A 27,840-nucleotide genomic window follows, 5' to 3' on the forward strand; every position below is an offset into this window, starting at 1 on the left:
AGGTAAGGTACATGAATCTGATGAGGGGGTAGAATATTCTCAATCATTAAGCTGTTCCATGAAAGGTGGAGGGTGAGAGCTCCTGCTGTCACATTCTCAGATAGTCACTCAGAACCCTGATACTGAGAGGCTCTAGGTACCTATGGTAGGACTCTCATCAGTTAATTCCACTCAGAAGCTGGGTGTACAGACTCAGCTACTTTTCTGAACTCCTTCTGTAGTCAAGGAGAGAGGCATCTAGGCTAATTATCCTATATTCCAGTATATTTCTAAAGTAGGTGACCTAATGTGTATTAGATATTTACCCTAGAATGAGATAATTTGCTCTCTGTCTCTCTTGACATGAAACATTAAAGCTAAGTGTGCTAACTACTCTCTCTACCATGCAGCAGTGATTCTGGTTTGTAAGCTAGAGAGGAGTGGGGATATGAGATATGCCCATGCATCAAACGTTTAGTATGTGCTAGTACACCCCCTGACTCAGTGTCCTATATCTTAATTATTCTTTAGAGGCACCAATTGTCCCCATTAACTCTTAAGATTCTAGGAACTTAACACTGGTTCCACTGTACCCTGACGAGGTCAGGTGGCAATTTCTTAAGTACTACAAAACCTAAGTTGAAAGCCCAACTGATTAAAAAGTATGGGTTTGCAGAATCTTGACGTAACAATTTTGAAAACAATAAAGGCCCATAAAGTCAAAACATGATAATGTAATAAATGTTTGTAAAATTAAATTGTTACTTTGACACATTTTCTCCACTGATTGCACATTTCCAGATTGCTCCTGTCGCAGCTGCTAAAAGTTGTTTGTTTTCAGAGTTATCAAGCAGAGCAGCTAGTGGTTGTAGTCCTCCATGCTGTCTAACCAGGTCACGTGTTTCTTTATCTTCTGCACACTATACAAAAAAATTAAATATATGCATATATATATTATGTAAAATGTGTAAAATGATGTCTTCAAAAGCTAGGTGTATTATGTTGTAACTACTAAAAACTAATATAGAAGAAAACAAGTATTCTATTAAAGTATCTGAATATGCTAACAACTCACTAAGAGAGTTTGACAGTAAACCACTACTGTATATGCAGCAGTGCTTATACTGTCACATTGCCCACCTTGTGGGCAAACAAACATAAAAAACCAAAGCGGCTCTGCACAGTATGCCCTGTCTCTTTCCATTGGTTACCTGTGCAATTTAGGGCTTGCACACAAGAACAACTGGGAACTTAATTACAATATTAAACATGCAGCTAAAATATTCTCATAAGAATTAAGCCAAAGGCCATCAATGTTTTTATAAAGTAATTTATTACACATTAGAGAAATAATAAAACTAACAAATATTAAAACTGACAACCACATGAAAACAAAGGGTAATCCTGGCTCTGATCTACTGATTATAATAAAACAATTACCTTGAATATAGCACTTGCACAATGCATCTGAAGCTCCTCATGTTCACTACTCAGATTTTTCACAAGGTTCTCAATCATTCCTTCTGTCCTTATTGCAAGTCTGTAACTTGGCTAAAAAGATAAACTGCATCTTTTAAATCCTATATATTAACAGTTAATAACACTAGTCACAATAATAATATGCTGCTACAATTCTAGGCTTTGATATTGAGAAACCTGTACTTTATTTTAAGCACAAATCATCTGCATTGCCTTGAAAATACTATTGATGTTCTCAAAGTTAATCCAATACATAAATTCTCTACAGTACTCTTCAAATCACCTGTAAAACCAGGTGCTGCAATGCCTATTTTGTAGCCACCTGGCTTAAATAGAATTCAGAATATTCTGAAAGGTGTCCAGACTCCCTGCTCAGAGCCAAGGAAGAAAAAGATGCTCCAGAATGGGATCAAGAAATAACCACTCATTTCATTGAAAGCCAGCAGCCAAAACAACAGATCTATTCCTAGAACAAGGTTAGAAAAACATCTTCTTAGAATTAATTTTCTTTTGTGATCTTTTCTTCCAAATTTTAACCCACATGCATTGTAACAGGGGACCATTGTTTAAAAGAGGGAAACATCTGTGTAAGAGATGCATTTAGTGTTATTTCCAAATTTGGCCAGATAAGAAACACTCAAAAACTTCACCTTCTTAACATAGACTCACCGAAGCTAAAATCTGCCAGGTTGCTGTCTTATGGAGCATGTATAAACCTGTATAGTTCAAGAAGCTAATTTTGAAAACATGAAGTATTTTATAATGTAAAATCTTATCATGTCTTCCATGTCTCAAATTCACCAAGAGAGCTTATGTATATTTTCGACCTGAAGTGCAATGCACCTTAATTTCAAATATGATTCCACAAATGGAGAAATAACCACTCATATGGCAATGGTAGAAAATACTTGTATTCAAATTTAAAAACTGGATATACTCAAAGTTGTGAAACCTGCCAAGGAAATCTGTAGAAAAATCACATGTATTCCTTTCTTCTTTTTGCAATCAATCAGACACCATCTTAACCCAATTCACAGGGACACTGTAAACCACACTGCCCTGCACTGTGCGTTGGATCTTCTTGGCCACATCTGCAGGTTAGCTTTGTAGAATTTAAATGTAGTGATTAACCAGAATATAGCATCTTAAGTTACCAAATTTTTCAGGTATGATGAAAATATGAGAAAAAAAATGACACTAATTAAGGATTTCATTTCTATATGTTGTCTTTCACAAATTACTCCTAGCTTTTTAAATAAAAAATATGTGGTCTTTACTTCATTACAAGCTGTGATCTTCTCAAAAACAGTTTGACCACACAAAGCATCTACTTCCTGATGGGATAACTGTCCTGGTATAAGTGACAGTCAAATGTAATGCTTCCTTTTAGTAGCTAATTGTTTTCATTATTAGAAATAACATAGCTATATGTGTTTACTTACCTCTGAGGCACATTCTTGTAGTGTCCCCACTACTGGGGTTAAGATGTTTGCATGTGAGCATTTGAGCCACCTAGCTAATAATGGAATGCCACCAGCTTTACGGATTGCTTCTTTATTTTTGCGGCTTTTGCTGCAGCTCCAGAGTGCCAAAGCCCCACAGCGTGCTATTTCAGTATCTTTTGCTTGATACGGTGTTAGACTGGCTGATCCCGCTGAAATACATTCCAACAGCCCAACCTAAAAAACCAATTTTTTAAATTATCTACATGGAAGTTTGATATTATACTGCTTTTTAATGACGGCAAACCCTACCACAAGAATCATGTATACAACATATGATGTGTATTTTGGACAAAAATATGCATATGACAAGGGTACAAATTTTAATGTCTGCTTACCAATCTCTTGATCCCTCCATGCTGCCTTACAGTTCTTCGTGCTTGTTTAAATCGAGCAACATTAGCAATTGTTTCAGCTGCCAAACATTTTAAATCTTTATCTGGAGAGTCTAGTATTTTCACCATGATCTCTAAGCCCCCAAGATCTGCAATTGCATGTCTGATCAGTGTATTTTGACTAATTTCCTTCAGGATTTTTAATGAACCAATCTAAATAATGAAAGATAACAGAAATTAAACATTATTTAAGCATACACAAACAGATTTTTTTTTTAAAAAAAAATGCTGGGTTATCCAAAACATTTTATCTTTTAAATTGAATCAGAAGAAGGAAACTGAAAGTCAAAGAAATTGATTTTTTTAAAAAAAAATAATCCTTGAAATAGAGAAAATACAGAAATGAGAAAAGAAACAAATCCATTTTCTTTATACGATATAACTTTGAAAATTAAAAAAATAGTCTAATAGAAAAGGCATATTCATTGCTTTATTCGACAAAGCTACTTACCTGACATTTAATTTCTTCTGTATCAAGTAAATTAATTAATACTTCAAGACATCCAATGTCTCTGATGGCCAGCTGACAAGTTTCTTGAGCCAGATTGAAATCTCTCATTGAACACAATGCAATTACAGTAGCTGTTGGATTACCTCCCTAAAATAAAGCAAAAATTTAACAAAATGTCTAAAGTGCATTTAATATAAAACTGAATCTCTTCTACTCATACTTGTAAAACTACTACTAAAGAAGAAACTTGTTAGATTATTTTTGCCTCACCAGACATGGTGAGAAAGGGAATTATTGATAAAGTCTGCAAATGGCATAGAGATTGAAGTGAGAATATATAGCACAGGTGACAAATAACTAATATGTCTTGCTGTGAATGGACTAGTTAAGTTAGGCACTGGAGTACTGTCAGTTTTGTATGAGTGTTTGCAGATAGCAAAAGAACACACAGTGAAGATAAAGACATTTCAGAGAAGCTATCTGCATTCTTTACATTGGTGTTTACTCTGGAAGAAACCAAAGAGATTCCATTGTGGAGGACATTTCAGAAGATTTTTCTGAAGCTGAAGTCACTGGAGAAAGTTTTCATAAAAAAAACCCTGACATTGTGAACAACTACAAATTGCCATTATTTGATAGTATTCAACTCAGCTATAAAGGAAACAGTGTAAAGTAGTTGATTCAGTAGAAGTGGCATGCAACCTCTTGCTTCAAACTGCCCTGTTACCAATGTCCTGGGAAACAACAGATGTGACATCAACTCTGAAAGGAGTTCAAGGGTTAGCCAAGGCCTTTTAGCCAAATATCTGTGCTGGGCAAATTGGTGGGCTGTAGTAAAGAACAGAATTAGCAGACATCTGTTTAAATATGATATTCTTGAAATAATATGATATCCTTAGAGCCACCATGGATGTGTTAAGAGGAGTCCCACCTTACAAAACTTATCAAGCTTGCGGCAATGGTGAACTAGTTGATATGTCTAACTGGACTCCAGAAGGATTTTGACATAGTCCCTCCTTGATACCTTTTAAAGAAACTAAGCCACTATATTATAAGAGGAAAGGTCATTGCATGGATTGAAAGAATGACTGAAGGATAGGAAATGAGGGATAAAAGCAAATAGTTCAATAAAGGGAAGTGATTTAGTGGAGTTCCATGGATCTGTGTTGAAGTTGCGCAATTCAAAATACTCATAAACACCCTGAAAAATGGGAGGACTAGCCATGTGACAAAGCTTGTTGATGATATTATGACTCAGGGTCAGTTGTGACAAACCTAAAGAACTTACTAAGAACAAGAGGGCAATAAAATAGCAAATGAGAAAATGAGAATTGATGCACATCAGAAAAAACAGTCCTAACTCCACAGATTAAATTATAGGTTTCAGCTACCATTAAAAATTACAAATGATATCTATGGGTTAGCATAGATGGCAATGAAAAAACAAATGGAATATTAAAACTTATTTGGAAAAAAATAGTGAACAGAGAACGTCACTATCCACTGTATAAATCCATGGTTCACATTCACCCTAAAAACCTCATGCAGTTCTGCAGCCTCTGTTTCATGAAGGTTGCTCTAGCACTGGAAAAGTTTCAGAGAAGAGCAGCAAAAATAATCCAAGGTTTTTTCAGTCTAGAAGAGGGATGCCTGAAGGTATATAATAGAGGTCTACAATGTTAGGAAAGGCATTGAGCAGTATAGATAGGGATTGACTGTCCAATGTCTCTTTTAATACATATATAATCTCTTTTAATAATGAGGTATTATAGGATTCAGGTTAAAAAGAAACAAAGGCAGTTGGTTCTTCAAATGAGGCAACAGACTAGTGGAACTAGTTGTGAAAGGATCCTGTCAAAGCTAAAAGATTTCATTGAAGGTCAGTAAAAACATGAATATCTCATTTAATTTTCAACTTCCTGAGCTAAAAACAGGTGGGGGGTTGCAGAGTATTAGAAAGCTGTGTGTTTGCCCTGTTCTTACTTCACCCTGGGCATTCATTTATGGTCCTGGGTTTCTTTTGCCTTGGTAGAATAAGAACTGAGTTTCACATTACTGTAAGTTATGTAGTCAAGTTTCCCACATTTGTGGAAATCAGAGGTCAGGACATCTGGAGCGCAAAAAATGAGCTTTAGCATAGAAAACTTCCATCCCAATTATCGTGTCTGCCCTCCTATTGCAGTCAGGCTATTGGGATACAGTGTCTTCTGATCTGCCCGATACAGTTTCTTTTATGTCTAAATTTAAGGTCACACACTTAACAAATAATGAAAACACGATATAGTTCAAGATAGGAGTTCTATCCTGGTAACCAGAGCATATAAAAAGACTGGAATATGAATTTGAGACTACAGTGATAACATTTGATTAAAAGGATGAATTTGGGGACATATAAGTGAAAGTACTGAATAGGAACGTAGGTATTATCTCTTTTTAGGCACTTGTGCAACTACTGCTGAAATTGCATCTAATTTTCCTTTATACAGTTCTAGAAAGACAGTGAAAATATGGAGATGATTCAGAGAAGAAAAATTAAAAATATTGTAAGCCTGGAAAACAGTTGCATTAAGACAGAGATGAGAAGCACTATTCAGTTTATTTAAAAGTAAATTAAGGTATGATTTATTCATAGTGAATAAATAAATCTATGAGGAAGAAGAACGTGATCACAGAGAGCTCTAGTCTAGCACAGAGGCTTGATGATTCAAAGTTAAAGGTACTAAAATTCAGATGAGGAGTAAAGTGCAAGTTTTCCATTGTGTGGTTAATTATCCTTTGGAAGAAATTACTTAGAGTGATAAGTTTTCCAGCAGTGGAAATTTTTCAGTCAAGATTGGATGTTTTTATAAAGATAAGCTCTGTTTCAGTCACCGCTACTAGACTAAAAGCAAGAAAAAGATCAAAGAATACACCCTGTGGTATGCAGAAAGTTAAACCATATGATAACAATGGATCCTTTTGAACCTATAATATAGATTTACTATTAATCAAATCAGGTATGAACCCAGCTGCACAGAAATTAGGAGGGCTGAGCTACCACGCAACTGCAACAGAAGCTGGAGTGCATGAGCAGTGCCAACTGGTGCTAATGTGGAAGTTACAACTTAGAGCACCTAGTAAATCAAACTCCAGTATCCACCTCCCACATGCCTCTGAATTCCAGGGAAGCTTTGGCTCCCATCCAGACCTGAACTGTGCTGCCCAAGCCCATCTCTTTCAAATGACAGCTCTGAAACTGCAAAGGACTTTGAGCCAACCCTTTCCAGAGGAAAATATTTTGCTCAACTGTGCTCATCATACTGAAATACAGAATATTGAAAAACTGTTTGCTATTACGAAACAAGTAGGTCTAACAAAAACATAGCACTTTACAGCACATCCTAAAGGTAAACAGAAACAGTAAGGCAAATTACAGAAAAAAGTCTTTAAATTTAACATGGTCTTCTACAAGTACCATAAATGTAGTAGAAAATCACAAGTGAGAAAATGCATCCAAAAGGAGTGTGAGAAAAATACTGGATAAAGTTTCAGATCAGTAACTTACATCAGACAAAACACTAATCAATGAAGTATATGTGGATGGAGCTTTGTAGCTAATTTTTACTTAAATTTCTTGTAAAAATAGATATCCAGAGAAATTCCCCACAGAGAATTGTTTAAATATGAAGGTCATTTTTTAACATCTGTAACATATAGTGTCCTACAGGAAGATTCCTACAATTTTTACTGTTACCTTTTTTTAATCATCGTTACCATCTCGACTTCAGAAGAAAATGAAACATGTCTATCTTTAAGAACATATTTTGATCTGTTTTGTAAAATATGTCTTAAGGAATAAAATATTGTAGCCATTTCTCAAATGCTTTCCTAGAGAAATCAGTTTACCCACACTTATCAAAGTCTAAATGATTTTCTGAAAAATCCACAAGATATGATTCCAAAACTACACAGAATATTCTGTAGCTCAAAAGGACCAACAGCTGTCCTTTTTTGAAGGTTGTGGACTTTTCATATAGCTTAGAATTTGAGATTTACTTTGCTTTGTATTACAAAAATTTTGCAACAGGTGTTTAAAGAGAAAACTTGTCTTTTTATTATTTTACATAAATGTAAGAGTATATTGCTAACCTGACAAGCGATGTCTCTTCTTTTGAGGAGTGCTTCTCCTACGGTGAAACTACATTTATACGTAACTTAGTAATTCATAATACACTTATCTTACATGTATAATGGCTGGCATATGACATTTGATATGGATCATTTTTTTAAAAAAAAACAACTTTTAATTCTCCTATATTAAATAAAATATAGAACGGTATATAAAATATATAAATGCATTTTATTTTTTCAGCTTTGAAAATGCACACACCACTTAAACTGTTTTTAAAGTAAAACCACAATAAAATATTTTTCATATGTGCTGAAGCATCAGTTCTACAAAATAAGAAATATTACTGATGGTTTCAACAATTATTTTTTGTTTCTTGAAGTTATCATTACAGTAAGTCTTGCAGTACTTACAGTATAGATTTTAACATGCATGGAAATAGTTACCTCTGCATTAAGTTGACATAAAATCTGCATCGTGTTGTTATACCATTTGAAATCTGATATGTTGGATGCAAAATGAACTCTACTGGCAGATCAACAATCAATTTTAAGGCTTGAAATTAAACACAGATTTAGTTTAAAATGTCCCTCTCTTCCTATATGGTGGTATAATGTATATATCCACAAATTAAATGAAAATAAAAGTATCACTGCTACACTATCACTAAAACATCTTCTCTGCAATGTATGAGCAATGTCTCTATTTATTAGGATACTCAAGAGCTCACAACTGAGAATTACAGAACTATAAAGAATGTGTAGCAAAGCTTGTCTTTCTTTTGCTTTTTTATTTGAGGCCCTGTTATAATACAATAACACACAGATTAATCTAGTTAAAACTTTTAATGTATGTATACAAAGGCAGCTGTTTTAGACAATAAGACTGTATACAAATTTGGTATCTGTGAGTCCAATCTCACCTTCTGTGATGGGAGGAAGAAAAGAAAAAGATCTCTGTGAGACCTTCCCCAAAAAATTTTTTCATTACAGTAGGGCAGAGTGTGGAGCCTACCCTTTATATTCTTTCCACAAATGAAAAGGGCATTTCAGGAATGGTGAAAACTACAGAGGTGTCATGAAAAGGTTGCTGAATTATCTTTTCATTCATAAAAACGTAAATCAAAATTTAATGTAAAATCAAACATTAGCCCAGCTAGTTTGACTGCCTTCATAATATAGGTCATTAAGTTTTCATCCATTTATTTTTGTGTACCACAAAATAACTAGCATTTGACAAACACATACTTCTCATCTGTCTGGTGCATGACTTCGGTCTTGATTTAAATATGTCAAGAGATGGGAATTCTAAAGGCTTTACTGCTAAAATAACAAGCTTGCCTGACTTCACCACTTTTTTTCAATACTTTTTGAAAATTTGGACACCAGAAGAAGACTCACTGCTTCCAAAACCAGTCTTATCAGCAATGTATAACAAGGTAACCTTGCTTCCCTAAGCCTTCTCACTGCTCCCAATTACAAAAAATTGTCTTTGCCACAGAAATACTGAGCAACTGTTCAGTTGCTTGCATGCTAACTTCTAAAGTTTTTAGAGTGACTCTTTCCAGAAGACAAACCCCCACTGACAGACATGTTCCAAGTATTGTGTTCTCATCTACTTAATTTTGCACCTGGGCATCGTGAAGTACATTTGATCTGAATGGAGACACCCTGCCAAGCAATTCAGATCTGCCTTTGAGAGCCTGTCCTGGTCCACATACTTTGCAATTTCTGGTTTTAAAGACTGACTTCATATTCACATCCAGAACTCTGACAAAATTGTTGCACAGTGCTAGGTTTAGTCACCACTATACTAGAAACATCCTTATTTGGTGATGTTTCTCCAAATACAACTGTATGGATTGGTTTGTCCATTCTGAATGCACAGCAAGATGAAAGATGAGTAAACTTTTGGCTGCATCCAGGCCCCCTTTTCACTGGCTTGTTTAATGTCTTATCGTTCTCCATTTAAAAATCCTCAGACCTTCAGAAATGCTTCCTTAGGATCTCATGGAATGCTGGGCACTGTTTCTGAAGCAGTCAAGTGCCTTTTGACACCTTCTGGCAGAAACACATTCAAATACAGCATGCCCCTCCCCTGCCCCACTCACTGCTCAAGTTATGGTGGTTCCTCAACAATAGAAAATGGTAGAAAATAGATACCTACAGAGTTGCTGGTGCTAATGTTTGTTAAAATTAGTATTTAAGGTCATCCTAGGGCTTCTTAAAGTAAAAGAGAGTTCCAATGGGGAGAAAAACCAAAATTAGCTATGGGGACATATTCTAATGCTCTTAAGCATTTCACTTTTTTCTCTGTAAGTTTGTTAAATGAATTTTACAGTGAAAAGAACTGGCAAAGATGGCTTCATGCTTATTTTTCAGCCATTACCTCCTAAAGCAGCTGAAATAATCTTGATTCCAAACCTAAGTCAGGGAAGTTGGAAGGCTGGTTGCCCAGGATGTTGCACAGGTACAGTAGTATTTTTAAATGGCAGTGTATCAAATAGCAATTAAACAAATGCTAGCAGGAGGTCAGAAATTCATCCATTGTTGTTATGTAAATTCAGGAAACCAGAAGGCATGATGTAATGGGAAAGGAGGAAAGAGGAAGTTCAGCAGAGTCATCAGTGCCTTAAAAAAACTACATAAAAAGTACAAAAGCAAAAAACTCATTGAGGGTGAAGAACAGGAAGTATAGAAAGAGATTAATCAGGCAAAATCATGAGCTCTTCAGTTCACTGAAACTCAGGAAGCATACACAGAGAACAAGATCAAGTAACTAAGAATGAAAATAAAAGAATAACACAAGCATATAAGGACACAGTACAACTACCAAAGGACACACAAGTTGAAACCATCATTTTGTTTGACAGTTCAGTAATAATCAAGAGGAAGAAAACTGCTTGTCAACAGCAAGCTTTCAACAAATGCAACCAAGAAGGCTAAAAGCTTTAATGGGTCTTTTTTATCCATTAGTCTTTACTATGCTCTAGTAATGTATACTTAACATCAATGATGATGTAGTAAACACTGCTTATGCTAAGGACATAGAGAACTTAAATGTTTTCATACTAGCTGAGCTTCACGGAATCTGCTCCATAGTACTGGAAGAATTGGCTTATGCCAACAACATTAGTTTGCAGAACTGCAGAAGAAAATCTGGTGTTAACAATGGAACACAACATAGATATTACCTATCAATATCCCAACATCGTCAGAGAAAAAAAAGCAAACTTTACAGAGAGGCTTATAACCAGATTTGTAACCTGTAAGATACAAGAAATCATCCTTCTTCAGTTTGGCACTGATGAAACCACAGTTTAAGCACTACATCTATTCTAGGTATCATACTTCAAAAAAGATACTGACCAGCTTGATGAAGACCAGAGGAGGGTAACAAAATATCTCAAAAGTACAATCTGCACAGAAAAACTGAAGGAACTGGAGCTGTTTACTCTAGAGATGAAGAGAATAAGAAAGTGGTTTAAAGAATAGCTATAAAGACAACCACCTGTTCTCCAGGTCCATTGCGGGTAAGACAAGAAATAACGGGGTTAATGACATCAGGGCTAATTTACACTAGATATTAGAAAAAACTTTTTTAATGGCAAGAATATTTGCATTTTGGAATGTATTGCTTACAGCAGTTATGAAATCTCCATCACAGCAAAGAAAAGTTAAGGAAATATTTGTCCAGAAGACACACAAAGAATTGATGCTATTTTTGAGGCAAGCAGATAAATGACCTCCTGAATTCTGCTCTAGCCCTGTTTTCTATTACTTATTTTTGGTGAACTTTTATGACCATGAGATTTTGTAAATCTTAAAATGTTTTTATTAGATATTTCATTCTCTTCTTTAAAAAAAGATGACTGATCCATTAAAATAAGATTATAGATACAGGTGACAGATAATAAAATACACAGGCTTAAGATTTCAATATCACATGTCCCATCCTAATTAAGCCCCTTCCTAGCAAATACAAAGCTTTTAATTTTTAAACTATGATGTCAGTTCGGTAAGCTAGGAAAGAAAGATACAAAATTTCCTCTACAGTCACCTCTGGAAAGCATAAACATCATTTAGATTTTGCAGATGATCTGCCAGCAGGCAGAAACATTAGCTTTTCAGATAGCTGAGACTGTACAGGAGTTGTACAGGAGACCTATAGAATATCTAACCTGGCACAGACCGCTTTATGGCATGTATTACCCTGTTCCTTTTGCTTGAACCCTCTGACATCTTCCTACAGCAAAGACCTGCGTTGTAGTTTAGAATTATCACAACTGACACTGGAGAAAGGACGGGTTTATGAGAAAGGCACCATACCTGGACTCAGGATACCTGTGGTCCTTAGGTCCTTTGACAAAATCCCTGTCTGCTACTGGCTAGATGTCTTTTCCCAGTATATTTGTTCCCAGTATATTAACTTTCAACTGAAACCTAAGGCATTATTGAAGTGCAAGTTATAAAAGTACTAACAAGACTATGAAGATGATTCCAAATGTGTTGACCAACTGGTAGTAAAATGCACATACATGCATGGAAAAATCAAACATTACAATAAAGTTATAGTGCATTTCAGTTGAAATGAAAATTATACAGCTTTTGGGTCACAAACATCTCTATAAAGATAGTAGCTATTTGGAGTCTTTTTATAAATGTATTTAATTTGGATTTGGATTTAGAGTGAATATGACTGAATGCAACCAGAAAATGAAATATTGTTTCACTTTGCATGGCGATGTCAAGTATTTTTTTTTTTTTTCTGTTTACACCTATGGCTGAAATTTATTTTGCCATAGTAAAAGTTCATTTTATTTACTGTATTAAGTAATTCCTGGATAGATACCTTAATGTGCATGTCGATGACAGTACGCCTATGACTGAATAACAGGAAAAGAAATTTCTGTTTGTGGGCAGTTTTCTCATTCTTATGTATAATAATACCCTACTTTTGATTATGAGTATATATAATCTGAGTGGCAGCTACAATATACTTGAAAAAATAAAGACTGAACGTACCAAGTCAATATATTTTTAGAAAATACTGAACAAACAATACAGTTTTACGCAATATCCAAAAGAAAGTAGCTCAAATTACAGAAACCTTTATTGTTACACCAGAAATTATTTATTCAAATTCATTAACAGAATTAAAAAAATCCTGGAATGAAAAGACTGTTTAAGTGGAATCCCAGCCCAAAATATTATTAAAATATTGCCATTTTTACAAAACAAGAAAGCCAAAATAAGTAGTAATTTATAAAACAGAATTCTTCATTTACACCTTTGTCACTTTTGATTTTCTGTTGAACTTGACTCTCTCAAATCACAGACTATTTTCTGCTGGAAAATACTTCAAAATTTAAATAAATTTTGATAAAGCTTAATGAAAAACTGAGTATTGCAGTATAAAATGTATAATATGCTTCACCAAGGCAATTTTTCTATGCTAGTGAACCTCTAAACACTCCGTTTTGTTTTGGTTTAAATACTAGTTCCAATTTTTCATTTTAGTTTATAAAACATACAAGCTGCAACTTGTTAAGAGATGAGTTATGGACAAGTATAACTGAGTTATGGAATAACTCCCTGCCCCATTTCCTGAATCTTCTGGCGTTCTTTGGCTACAGCCTGACGGTATATAAACCATACAGATTAATATAACTAAAGCCAGTGGAAAATCACAGGCATCACAAAATCGCAAAATCACAAAATCCAAAATGTTCACATTGGACTAAAACCATGCACAGAAGTTGCACAGTTTTAGCTGCAGATTAATACCTTGATCCTGACCCTTCATATTGGCAGAAGTGACATATATGTTATGACCCAGACACAGCAAGTTTAAATTGTCACTGTATTTTATGAAATTGAAAAGAAATGAGTTTCCAAACAAAAGAATAAGTCTATTTTTTTTTCTGAGTGAACCAGAAGTTTTTGTTAGGCAACTGTTGATTCCCTCTTGAAAACTCCCCCAAGACATGCATCCATTCTGTTAGCTTTCCTTTTCTGATTCATAGTAATTGGATTCTACTATAGAGGAGGTAAGAGTCAGTGTAGTTCATGCACAAACATATGAACTTTTACTTCATTGGACTAGGAATAGTACAATGTTTTTCGCAGTAACTTCTCAAACCTCAAACTTGGAGAGAAGTGAAATGCTGACCCAAAACCCACAGAAAACCTGGCCAAGGTAATATATATATATATATATGTGTATCTTAACAATGCAAGTTTATCTTCTTCTCGTTTGTGAAATTTTCATTTTAGGAGGGTATTCCCCAGTTGCATCTGAACAATTTTGTAAAGACAATGGACTACACTCTTTTCAATCCTAGCTATATCTGGGGAGAAATAAAAAGATAGTAATGTGGACAACAAACCCACAATCCCATTGGGATTTCTAGATCAGATCACTGAAACAGATGTTAATTTGGGATTTAATCTAAGTGATCCATCAGAAACTACTGTTCCTGCAAAATGTCACCATTCAAGAGAATGTGTGAGCACTGAGGTAATTCTGAATTTTAGCTCTGACTTAGGTTTTAGTTACTACAGGCCACCTGCAGTACCTTTGGTAGCTGTACCAGAGTTCAGACTTCAGGTCATCTGGCAAAGTGGCTTGAGGTAGCCATATTTATCGTGTAAGTCTTAGATTGCCACCGACTCACACCATAGTCTCCCAGTGACAGTCCAGCATGAATGAACTCATCTTCAGTGACCATCCTAGACTTCCTCTGCCCACCATGACAGGCTCTTTCAGAAGAGGTTGCTCTGGAGAATAGAGACTTACACACTTGGTAAGTCACACACAATAGGAGAGTCATTCCATTCAAAGCTCTCTGGTATTGAAATGTAAAGCTTTCTGCATGCCTACATCTGTGGCCAAAAGGTCAGATAACTCCCTCTAGAAATGGTCACACAAAGTTCTACCATCAAGTGACAAATAATTTTGGGGTGGGAACTCCACTGCCACAGTAACTGTAATAGTAATGTGCAACATCATCATATGTATACTCAGCCTGCCTGATGAGCACCAGATACATGGCCAATACCACTCACAGCTTGACAAAACATCTTCAGTTGTGAGGTTAAAGAAGATACTCATATTCCACCTTGCCCGCTCTTAAGGGATAGTAACTATGTATATAAAAAGACTCTTGTAAGAACCCAGAGCCTGGAAGATCATCATGGACACTAAGGTAGGATAGACACAATGACTGTGCACCACACCCAAGTCTTCAGCTTTTGTGTCTTCTTCAGTCATAGAGGACATCAGTGCTGGCAGGATACCTGTATTGTTGGTTAGCCTGAATACCCTATACTGTCATGAGTCTATAGTGCCTAAACAAACACTACAATGCCTTTCAGCTCTTGCAGGCTGACTAGAAACTTATGTTCAGACATTTCATCCTGAGATAACTGATTTTATACAAACATCTGGGTACCCTGTGCCCTGAACAAGGCTGGTTGCAGATCTGAAAACCTCTGCAAGGCCAGCAAAGAGCCCTTTTGTCAAGTTCAAGGGAATCAGGCCATGGCATTCATGACTAACTTTATTCAACTGAAAACTGCTGCAGTCCTATACTGTCCTGTTGCAAGTGGGCTACCTCCTTAAATTTAAATATTTAAGCCCAGTCACCTGCAAACATTTTTTTATATAGGCTTCCACTTGACGTTAGTATTTATCTGCTTTCTTTCCTCCCTTTCCGCCTTCAGCCTCTGGCTGAAGTCATATACAACGCTACATGGGGTTGTTTAGTCTGGAGAAGAGGAGGCTGAGGGGAGACCTGACCGCCCTCTACAACTACCTGACAGGAGGCTGTAGTGAGGTGGGGGTCGGTCTCTTCTCCCTGGTAACAGATGGTAGGACAAGGGGGAATGGTTTGAAGCTGCGCCAGGGCAGGTTTAGGCTAGACATTAGGTAAAACTTCTTCACCAAAAGGGTTGTCAGGCTCTGGAATGGGCTGCCCAGGGAGGTGGTAGAGTCCTCATCCCTGGAGGTATTTAAAAGAAGGATAGATGAGGTGCTTAGGGACATGGTTTAGTGGTGGGATGGCAGGGTTAGGTTAAAGGTTGGACTTGATGATCTCAAAGGTCTTTTCCAACCAAAGTGATTCTATGATTCCATGAATCACAAACCCCTGAGACAAACTTACCCTACAGTCATCCTCCAATGGCCTTCAAAATGTCCCTTTGACATGAGCAGTGAACACTTAGGGATCCTTGAGCTACGCTTCTCTCCCAATTCCCTCCCATCCCATAAAGATGTCTTTTATACTGCCTATGCAATCTCCCTCCAAAAGATACCAACTAGCTAAATGATACCAACTGAACAAAAAATGTTCTTTCAGGAAAACTGCTAAATATAGCTAAATTTGTTTTGCAAGAAAAACAAGCAAACATGCTCTCAGATGTATTATGTGCCAGTACAGATAGGTGAGAACAGCTAGTTGGGATAATACAGACCAAAGTAATTCAGAAGGCCAAGATAGAAACTTAAAAGGCATTTCTTGGGTAAAGAGAACAAAAACGTTGTTTCTCATAGAACAGTAAGTGAGTAACTTAGATTCATATAATTCCTCAAAGAAAGGACATATGTATCTTTTAGTGACCAGAAGGCAGATAAGGTCCTTGGCATCTGTGTAGAAATGGTTTTCTGAATGCTCAGACAACATCAATCTCAGTCAAATGCTACAAAATCTCCACATGTTGCTGGTTTTTTTGGACAGCTAATTCTTACAAATTCCTTTCAGATGTTTATTTATTCCTGCTTTTCTCCAGAATCCAGATAGCCTCCGTCTTTGTTCACTGACATAGTGTCAGAAGAACCATCCTAAAAATGTGAGGATACTTTGCAGCCCACTCCCTGAAAAGCTCCAAAGACAGTGTAGCATATGGTAATAAGAAGGTAAAGAGCTGTGCAAAGCCAGTAGGTCTGGTCTACTGAAACCTTTCTGAAGAACTAGAAGCAAGACAAACCTATAGGATGCTGACCACACACCTATTGTCTGTGTAAAGCTTAATCACAGTCACCAAGCTGGCTAGGCCAAATTTAGAGCATAGGTATCTGGCAGATACCCATCAATTAATTCTTCCATTAACTGAGGACTGTCAATTAGTTTCCAAGGTTGTTACCAAAAAGTCTGATCTTTACAAAGTACTGCAAGGAAAAAGGGCCAGGAAGCATGCAAACCCCTATTTCCAAATACATAAAGAATCTGGAACAAAAGTAGGCCTTCAAAAGACTACTTCACATTATACTCACTGATGATTTCCAACGCACAAAACTGTGGGGATGGGAATCATCTGTCTAAATTCACTCATCTACAGCCATCCTACATTCCTGATAATTAAGATCGAGTCATCTATAGCCATCCTACGTTCCTGTTAATTGAGATCAAGTCAACAATGAAGTTGAAAACGTGATCCATCTCACTCTGAATTAGATACTTAAAATATCAGATGAATCACATCCTAAAAGTGACTGGGTTTTCCACCGATCATAAAAGTAGCCTTGAATGCCCAGCTCAGCTACAAACACCTACTCTGTTTACATTTAGAGCTAGGTGAGATGAATCCCAATCTAGGTATTGCCTTTTATGCCTTGGCACTAGAACAATAATACAGCCCCCTCCCTGCCTTTGGCCACTCCACCTGAGGAAAATAAAGCATATATATTTTTAAAAAGAACATGCAGGAATTAGCAGGAAATGAGGATTGAATGAGAAAGAGAAAAGGGTCTGTGATTAAATTTAAAAAACAAACTTACACAAACAGCAGCATTGGTTTTTAACTTAACATTGATACTTGTAAATCCTGACTGCAGACTTGGAGACATGACATATGCTGCCCGTAATACAGATGTACTGACCTTGTGTGACAGTGTCAGACCTGCCTAAGCAGTTTTGATTTTGCCTAGCACTTGGCTCACAAAGAGAATAAAAGCCTTAATGTTATTACAGCTATTTTATATTTATGGACCCAGCTCATTTGGGAAACCAGTGGAAGTGAATCTGTGGAGAAAATTTAATGAGGTTGAACTAGGAAGGACCTGTGCCTATATAGACTACTGGAGAGCTAGCATGCTGCTGAAGTTTCATAAACACTGAGCAGACAGAAAAGACAGTGTGATTTGAAACCAGACAAAAAAGATTTTGCAAGTAAAACAAAATTATACCAATAGTTTATGAAAAACTAAGAGAAAAATGTTCTCTGGAGAAATAAAACAAACTTTAAAAACTGAGCTTACTGAGAGGATAGGAAAAACAAATATAGATGAAGACATGGCTGAAGCACAGACATGCTTCTGAAACAACTGTGTGTATACTAAGCTGTGATTAAATTGAGCCTAGATCCCATGTGGAACACTTAAAACCAATGAAGAATGCTGTTCTCACTTCTTAAAACTCTTGGTAGCTTTCAGACACAATCATATTCTAATTCTTTAGGAAAGCCAACAATTTGATTATCTACTTCCATGATTATAAAGCTGTAAATCAGACTGAGACAGCTGTGGCAATTTACCGTTATCCTAGAAGTACAGTAGTTACGGTGTCAAAACCATAGCTCATTAATTTAATTACCTGCTTTTACAATAGAATACTATCCTGCAGAAAGACAAGAATCAAACATCAGTTATTTTATATTCTTTTCCTCAGCCCTTAATTTTTGACATACCATCTCTTCTTTCTCATTTTTTATTGAATTCTACTTTTTTCTTGTTTTTTTTTTCTTCTTTATTTCAATCTTGTCTTTCATCTAATCAGCTATGAAACTCTTAGGAATGGGTGATCCTCAGAACATTAATTAAACCTCCACCACAATTGGTGTTAATGGTCAAAAATCAACTGGCTGTTATGAATTTTATATGCCTCTTGTGATGAGGAATGATTGTTTGTACAGTATTTTGAGGAGAGAGCTATGCAAGTGCTTCAGAGTTGCCAATTATAATAATAATTTGAGAGTTCACCATTTGCCAATATTTCCTACCCAGTAAATTTATCATAAAAAGATTTCTTTTTCATGATCAGCACTGGCTAGATTGTTAAAAAATACCTATCTTAACTACAAAATGCAGTTTTTCCATATTTTTATCCCCCCCTTTTTTTTTTCAGTAATCACATTCTGTACTGAAATTTTAAAAAAAATCTTGGATACTGGAAGATGGGAAGAAGAGACATTCATGAATAGTGGAGAAAAGAATGACATGAAGAGATTACCTGCCAAGGCTAACAGGTTAGCCAAACATGTGCCTAGAAACACTAGCAAGTGGCACATGATTATGTCTCATATACTTGGTATTTTCTGAAAAATAACAGTCTACCACTTAGCCAAACTACTGCAAAATTTATTTTTCATCTTGATCTTTCAGTTCAGTTGAATAAGTTCCTTCATATTACCCCACCATATACTTTATTATATTTATACATGATTGTTAGACACTCTACTAATAAGGTTAGCTAAATTATCTGCAAAGTTGGTCAGTCCTGAAAACATAGTGTCAAAATTATTTTACATACGAAAATATTTTATATGCACTTATATAAGCTTATTTTGTATTTAATAGCTAAAATATAATCTTATGCAAGTCTTGATAATGTGATATTATAAAGAAAAAACAGTTAACTCCTATCCATAGATTGTGGAAAAAATAATATAATGTGCAATATATTTCCTACACAGATTAGGTATTTTTGCTTGTGCTATTCAATTCCAATATTTGCCTCTATTCCTTTTTCTAGGGCCAGATTTCAAGATTACAGATAAATTTATCTGATAATTTTGCACACAAAATAATTTCTAAGTTTGTTACATATCTGATCAAATTAATAATTTCTATGTTAACCACCTAAGTATCCAATTATAGTTGTAAAGTTCTACCCACCAGTAACTCTTCCTGGGAAAATGGAAGCAGAGTCAAGAAACAGAATTAGTTCCTGAGAATTTGTATGTACAGTACTCTGTGCAGTTTGTTGTTCAGGGACTTCCATAAACCAGAGATTTAGACTTTTTCTATGACTAACACAAAACTTTTGAGCAGTATTACAATGTGTAAAATGAGTAAAACAATTGGTACTTTAGTGTTTATTCCTTAAGCTAATATGTTCATGTCTCTTTTGAGGTTCTGCATTTTAGCATAAAACAGAATAACTTTTCTGCTAATCACAAAATACAAATGATTTCTTAATCCAAGCATGCATAGTTTATGAAGCTGATTTAAATTTTTATAATGAGTACTAGTGTATTATTAACAATTTGGAACATTTCCAATACCATTATAACTTAGGAAAGCTATACTTTTCCATTATGCAGTTAAAAAATACTCCATCTATCCTCTATTTCATGCAAATTTTGAGAAAAATCTACAAGCCACATCAATGTCTTTGCAAGTGCCATAAATTTATATTTGGTTCATATAAAAGAGTTGCTGTATACACCACCTGTTAAACCACAGGAGGGTTGAGACTGCTACACAATTTTCATTTGCACAAGAAAGTAGTAATTTATTTTGAAAGGCTGGATGTTTTCTATCACAAAATTTTATGAGGAAGATATCTATTTTTCAGATATCTAAAACCTTAGATCTCAGATATGACAAGTCTCAGAGATAAACTGTGATTGACTTCCTATTAATGCATAGCAGGGAAGTGTGCAAGCAGTTGTTGACTGCTTCCTCCTTCCCCTCCAAGTAGAGAAATGTCACATGGCAAACCCTGACTTTCTGCAGTTCTAACCTGTACCTTTCTTCCCCAAGAATGCTAGTGCCCTCCATGTACAAAGAGCTCAGCTGAGGATCCACCATTCCTTCCTGCAAGCCAACACACAGCTGCATTTCCCTGTTACATTTGAATTTCCTGAGAAGAGGAAATAAACTCTGCCTGAAGTACAGGAGTGACACTACATCCTCCTGGCTCAGCTCTGCTCGCACTGCAAAGGGGAAGCAGTAGTGATGGGCAGTAGGTCTTGCCCAGTCAATACTCACTGCAACACATGCACTGTAACCAGACGCATATAGCTTTGATCTCTTAAGACTTTCATTTCCTCGCCCAATTGCCTAGAAATAAGTGAGGACTTTTAGAGGGAGTTGGAGAGAAAGAAAAGGGAAGAGGCAAAGTCCAGAAAGAATATTCCTGTACACTCCTGCCTCCCTGGTCTGTTTGCCATCTTCGTGTAATGTAAGTCCAATACAGAGGGGCCTCCTGCCAACTACAGAAATGTTGCTTGAATGCAACAGTCTTCCACAGGTCCTGCCAAAATGCAGCTGTGGAGCAGACCTGAATACACCCAGTGTATCCCGCAGTTCTTTCAACCTTTTCCTTGTCCAGTCAATGAGATTTCACTGAGTCATGTGACAGGAGCCAGTGTTCAAGGCTCAGGGCACATCCTCCCTAGCTCCTGCACAGCACCATAGCCTTGATCCAGCTCCTGGACCTGGCACAAGATGCAAACAGGTGGGGACAGACAGCAGGTTTGTCCACCTATGATTCCAAAGAAACACAATGCTGTTCTGGGAATGAGGTTGTTTGAACCAGAGTAATTCAAAACAGATATGAAATTAGTGGATATTTTACATGAGGTGTGAGACTTGACTGGTTTCACTAGTGTACCCCTGAAATATAGCCAAAAGTAGAATGACTTTCCAGATAAGAAACTGAAGGAAGATTTCTGTAACTAACTGACATGGTCCTGCAGAACTCTATCCAGAGCTCACCCTGGCATAGGTGTACATATAAATCACATCATTACAGGGAATCAAAATCGAGCAGCACAAGGTCTTAAAGACTTATTCTGGAGATTGGAGTTATTCCTGGCGTAGTCACCAGCCCCGATTCACCTCTCAACATCTCAATTTTATCTTAAAACTGGAAATAATCAGTGCTCAACAGCAGGCAGCACAAAGCACTGTGCCCAGCTATCAACTTTTTTTTCTCCTTTTTTTTTTCCAGTGAGCAGCCCCAGCTCTACTGCAAAGAAGATGTTGTACTTCTACCTGTTGTTCCCCATTTCTAGTAAAAGAACATTGTAAAATGTCACCCCTCCACCCTATTCCTAAAATTTTTCACATGTAAAATGTAGTCTTTCCCCTGGAAATGTAATACTTCAGAAGCACTGCTTTAATAAATAATGTGAAATCTGAAGCAGACTCTCCTGAGTGAATCTCACTGTTACAAACACCAAAAGAGCACTTCATTCCAGTTTTATCTACTCTAGCCCCAAAAGATGCCTAACACAACGCCATCACCAAGCTCACTGATCTATCTTCGCTGCCCATTTCTTAAGTTGATGGGGAGACATGGCAAGAGCACACATGCTCTATCTTCTGTTTCACAGCCCTGGGAAGCTTGAAGGTAGGACAAGGAGCCAGACCACAGAAGCAGCTGCTTCCCAGTGGAGCAATTCCAACATGGCTGCTCTTTCCCAGAAAGGAGGAGCAAAAAGTCAGCAGGGAATCTCCCCTGCACTGGAATTTTCTCTCCATGAAGAGGTATACAAATACATAGTCTCCAGGCACAATTCACAGGATCTGGCAAGTTTGCTTTATACAGGAGGCAACCATCTTTTTTAAATTCTAATGGCAACCTATTATTGGTATAAAAAGTAGGTAACTTTCAGGTTTTGTGGAAGTTTTGTGTTTGCAGATTGGTCTTTCATAACGGTTGTTCCCACAAATTATTATGTTTTCTAATTTGGTATCTCAAACATCTATTATTTAAGGCATTTTATTAAATTTTTAAGATATGCAAACAACCTTTATACAACCTTTGAAGACACACAAGCCCTCTGAATTTTGTGCTTCTATATAAATATGCTTGTAGATACTTAAATATTGCAGTCATAAATTTATTTTCTCTTATGTTGCATGTGTCATGAACACTTGCCTACATGAACAACAAGAATGCCAAAAAATCTTCTAAGTCTGGCCAGAAGTGCAGTATTTATACTTGAATTAAAATGAATTCCATGTGCAAGCTAAAGTAGCACTCCATCAATAAAAATTTCAACCACTGTCTGTGGTATGGCACTGAGGCATCTCTTTTCAGCTTTATCTGACACTAGGGATTTCTTGCTTTACGTAGCTAAGAATCAACAGAGAACTATTTTAAGTATATCTTCAAGTACTTTGTTTAATTTATATCTAATTTAAAGAATGATTGGAAGACTCGGGTGTGCATGAATACATAAACAAGTATACCATAATAAAACTTCTTCATATGATGGAATTTTGTAGTATAAACACTTCTTAACAGGTACTCACAAGTTGATCAGAAATGCTCCCCTTTCTTTTTCTAGTTCTAAGCCATTAAGTATTTTTGCTTGTTGACAGCTGGAACAAAATATACTCATTTCTAAAACAGAGGAGTATGAAAAACGTATTTTCCTACTTGCCATTCTCACTCTTAATTCAGAATGGTTTCACACAAGTGTAGCTATGTTTCAGTATTCAATCAAGTCCTATGCTAAAATCTAAACATGACTACATGAAGGATCTAGAAAGGAAAGGGAGTTTGAGAATTATGTAACCAGGAGAGAATAGCCTTGTCAGTAAAGAGGGTCATCCATAGATGGGCCAATGAAAAGATTTCTGGGATTTCTTCAACAGTAATGAATTTCAAGTATCCTCTCCAGGGGGGCCTTGTGTCTTTACTAAAAAGTAGCATGGTTATTTCTCTGAGCTCTCAGAGAAGTACAAGAGGTGGTCCATAAGACAGACAGAAGCAAGCTAGTAGTAGATTGAAAGATTTGAAAACAACACCTTGAACTGTAAATAGAAACACCTGTAACATGCAAAATGTATATATAGTGCGTTTAGCATTAGCAGATAGCTGAGCAAGTTACATGCTGAATGTTACACCAGATGACACTTGCAAAGGGTTATTCTAGCATAGACAAAATGACAAGAATATAGAAGTCCAACCTAGAAAATATAAGGCAAAGAGAATTGTAGAGAGACTTGTATTATCCATGCTTTTCTGTGTCTCTCTGGCTACAAACACTAGCATAGTCCCACATACACAAACTGAGAACAAGCAGTGACAGTGCACTGAAAACTGTTTAAATGACTAAGTTACTCTTCTACAATGGTTAAAGGACTGGAAGAAGCCCAAGCTTTGCTTATTCCTCACAAGTATTTCTGCTGTACCAAATGCCAGCACCATCATTTTATCAGTCAGATGTGTATGCTCTATAGCTGTATTCAAAAAAACAAATAAACTAGCGCTTTTATTAGTAACTTATAGTACATGAATTCCAGTACAAACTTGTAAAGGAATTTCTCCTGAGGGAAAAACATAATTAGTTTTAGAGTTTTGCAGAATAGTAGAGGGTTGTTGGGTTTTACTTGTTTCAGTCATACACAGAATTCTAAACGTCTATATTTATAGGTTCCAAAAGATTTTCAACAAGTCTGTGTAAAAAACCTTTTTTTTTTTTTTGCTTTAGAGGATGCCTGTTTATCATACATTTTCTTGTCCACTAACAGCATCTATCCAGACACAAGACCACGTTAGAATTACTTCAGTCATGCATTAATCATAGCTGATGAAAGACTTCAGGCAAGTTTTCAATTTTAATAAAAAGTCTTGAAAGTTACTGTCCACATAAAGAAATATCTTGGAAAGTTTCACCCAAAAAGCAAAACAGAAAACCAATAATTAATAAAGAAATTATACCTAAGTTTTAAATAACATTGAACAGATGGTTTAATCTAAGGGTCTGTATAAGCCAAAAATAGCAGATTAAAAAAATGCAGGAGAGACGGGTGTGTGACAGGAAAGTCCACAGTTCCAGGATATGAACATACTACATAGCAAGGCTATTCTAATATATATGGAAGGTGGAAAGGATGAGGAGCTGGTCTGGTGTCTCAGATGCAGTAGGTAAAAAGTAGTGCTTTTTTTTAATAAAATTTATCAGTGGTTCTTATTTACCTTTAGATATTTTGCAAGTTTCTGAATTCCCCAGTATTCTGATGGCAAATCAGTGTTCCCTTCCTGATGACGTACAGGCTGTTCTTCATCTTCCTCAGTCTCTGAGGAACTTTCACTAACATCTTCAAACCTGCCTGATGTTTTACTAAAAATAAATAAACAGCATCACCCTTTTTAAACAGCTATAAACTAGTATGAACAAGTCCATTTTAAACAGGTATGACAACAATGACTAGTAAAAGATTTAAAAAAATATAATTGACATTGCTCAATACTAAGTATGGTGATAATTACTGTAGATATGGGAAATAAAAATAAAAAAATTGAAGGAAGAAAAATAAGTAACACATACCATTTTGAAGTTGGTTGTACTTTAACCAATTCAGAAGAAACGCCACCAGCTTTCTTTTTGATTTTCAGAGATGCAGTACTACTTCCCTCTTTTTCTTCAGTATCTTTTTTTGCGGCCTTATCACTAAAATATTTGTTTTTATTTAAAAAAAAAGAAAAGAAAAATTATATATACACATAGAACCAAAAAGCTATGGTTGGACACGTATTATGTCAATACATATGAGCTTATGAACCTATACAATAAACTTCATTAAACAGAAAGTATGCTGTGCCTTAAATGACTAATTTTGCTTTAATAAAATAATGGAACATTAGAAAAATTGTATTATGCTGACCTGTATGTGATACAAGAACAAAGAATGAGTATATGCAGACAGACCACAGGTCCATTTATCCTAGGATACCATCTCCAACCATGACCAATAGCAGCTATCTAGGTAACAGCAGAATAACAATGGAAGAACACAGAATTATTTTTTCCAGAATATTCTTCAGCAAATTGTGATTCAGGGAACTTCCAATCATCCTTGCATTAGCAGTTTTGTATGGATTTTTCTTCCATGAATGTGTCTGGGTGCTTTTTGAACTCACATAAACAAATGGCCTCCACCATCCTGTGGCAAAGAATTTCAGAGCTTATCCATGTATGGTATGAAGAAGTCTCTCCCTTTGTTCTGAACTGGTCTCACTGGCTCAATTTCATTTCGTGCCCTTTATTCTTGTATTAAGAGTGGTCAGTGACTATCTGTTCCCTATTTACTGTCCCCATTCATAAGAGTCGTCATGTATCTGTCTTATTGTCCCCCAGCCATCTTTTTTCTAGGCAGAAGAGTTCTGATCTGCCAAGTTCTTCCATGCACTGAGCTGTTCCATAGCTTTGATCATGCTGAATACAATGTATTTTACTTTCCTCATATTCCAGGAAGACTCCCAGGCCTAGCTGGGCACAATCTCTGGTGCTTTTTTGTCCCTAATTTACAATGTTCTGAAAACAAAATGTCCTTTCAAGCCTGGGCTGGTCACACTATCACAGTGACAACAATAAAAGAGAACACTACTCATGATTACAGCCAATTTCACTACATCTAGACTCTAACAATGGCTGTGGAAAAAGATAAGCTCTTGCCTCTGGAAACCCACATTTTTTTAACTGATGACTGTAGGTCACATCCAGAATCTCTTAAAATGTTTCTTGCAACATGTCAAATTGGCAGAGAAGATACTGACTTTCTTTTTTTGTAGGAAAGCAATCAAAGCCTTCCCTTCAGATATTTTGCCTTCACTAACACAAAATCAGGAAACATGAAACCAGAATGGAGTTCTGATTTCAGAAGACAAATCCAACAATATCCAACATATGTATACTCTATTTTTGGGTGTCCAAATTTTGAGATAATCTCATTAGTGAAGATTGTTGCTAAGCAGAGCTAGAAGTGGCTCATGTAATAGGAATTGATTAAAAATTGGTAGTATAAGTAAGAGTCATCCTGATTTTCCATCCTGAATCTCTTTTGCCTCCCTCAGAAAGTGTGGTTTAGATTAGATTGTCTACTCTGTCTTGCTTTAAAGGGCATTTTATACCAAAGATATGATAATATCTCAGTCCTGGAGGACAAGTACTGCAGATGGTTGCAAGATATTTCCCTGCCTTGCTGTGTAAATGATATAACATCATCAAAGTTGTTGCACGGCAGAAGAAAACTGAGAAACCTCATTGGTAGTCTGTACTGCCTTCTGAGAAATTAACATGCCGAAAATTTTGTTTTATTGCTTCTGACTTAAGTTAATAATGCAAACCTATGACATGCAGTCCAACCTTTAGCACAGTTTAAAGAGATCTATAGGAAAATTTAGTTATAAAGACAACTACTTATCTGTGGGAAGCAGAAAGCCCAGTATTCTTCCACTTCATAGATGGTTCTAATTTCTTCTTGTCAATGGGTCTCCTTCTTGCTGTAGTACTTTTCACTTTCTCACACACATTCTTTTCTGTAAAATCATAAAGGTTCTGGGATTGGCCAGAGACCTTAGCATCAACTACTTCCATACGCTGATAATTCTTCTCATATGTTGGTTCTTTTAAAAAATTGTATTCCTAATAAAAGAAGGAGACATGGTTTGTCAGTCATTCTGCTATATGAACAATGCATATTAAAACAGTAAGTTATAAGCACAATTCCAGGATGCTGTGCTTAAAAAATGTATTAAATGTAGAATTAGATTATAAAGATAAAATCAGATTGCCTTTAAATGAATGAAACGTAATCTGGAAAGTAGCTGTTACCACAGGCAAATTAAAGTTTTTGAAATAAATTAACTAGCTACATTTGGAACTTCCTGACATACTTGAATGTTGGGTGTTTTCTAGTTTCTGATACATTAAATAATTCATGACACAAGCACTTTTATAGAACCTAATTCCAAATGAGTTTTAAGATCTAGACTTGAGAAGTCAGTCATCCTGTGTTCAATGGATCATTCATATAAAAACTATTTCCCTGCATAAGGGATTTACAAAAAATTCCCACAAAAAACCAGTTAACATAAAACTGAAAATAGGATATGATAAACTGCTAGACTTCAGTTCCAAGTAATTTAATTTGATATAGTTTAGAATTCCTATAAACACATTCTGT

The 27,840-nt window shown here is 36.0% G+C and overlaps 1 protein-coding gene across 2 annotated transcripts in view; it reads right to left on the minus strand.

Annotated features, from left to right (window-relative positions):
• Nucleotides 1-27,840, minus strand: part of ARMC4 (armadillo repeat containing 4) — an 87,336-nt gene that overhangs the window by 50,532 nt on the left and 8,964 nt on the right. The window contains exons 7-14 of one of the 2 annotated variants that reach the window (XM_035902432.1): nt 27,082-27,299; nt 25,203-25,328; nt 24,851-24,995; nt 3,807-3,953; nt 3,299-3,508; nt 2,901-3,137; nt 1,420-1,530; nt 745-899 (exon numbers count right to left, since the gene is read on the minus strand). In XM_035902432.1, the coding sequence (XP_035758325.1) occupies nt 745-899; nt 1,420-1,530; nt 2,901-3,137; nt 3,299-3,508; nt 3,807-3,953; nt 24,851-24,995; nt 25,203-25,328; nt 27,082-27,299 (1,349 nt within the window). Of the gene's footprint in view, nt 1-744; nt 900-1,419; nt 1,531-2,900; nt 3,138-3,298; nt 3,509-3,806; nt 3,954-24,850; nt 24,996-25,202; nt 25,341-27,078; nt 27,300-27,840 lie in introns of both variants that reach the window. The other variant, XM_035902431.1, reaches the window with a different exon arrangement.

This window comes from Egretta garzetta, unplaced genomic scaffold (genome assembly GCF_000687185.1).
Source record: "Egretta garzetta isolate BGI_Z169 unplaced genomic scaffold, ASM68718v1 scaffold369, whole genome shotgun sequence".
NCBI classification, from domain to species: domain Eukaryota; kingdom Metazoa; phylum Chordata; class Aves; order Pelecaniformes; family Ardeidae; genus Egretta; species Egretta garzetta.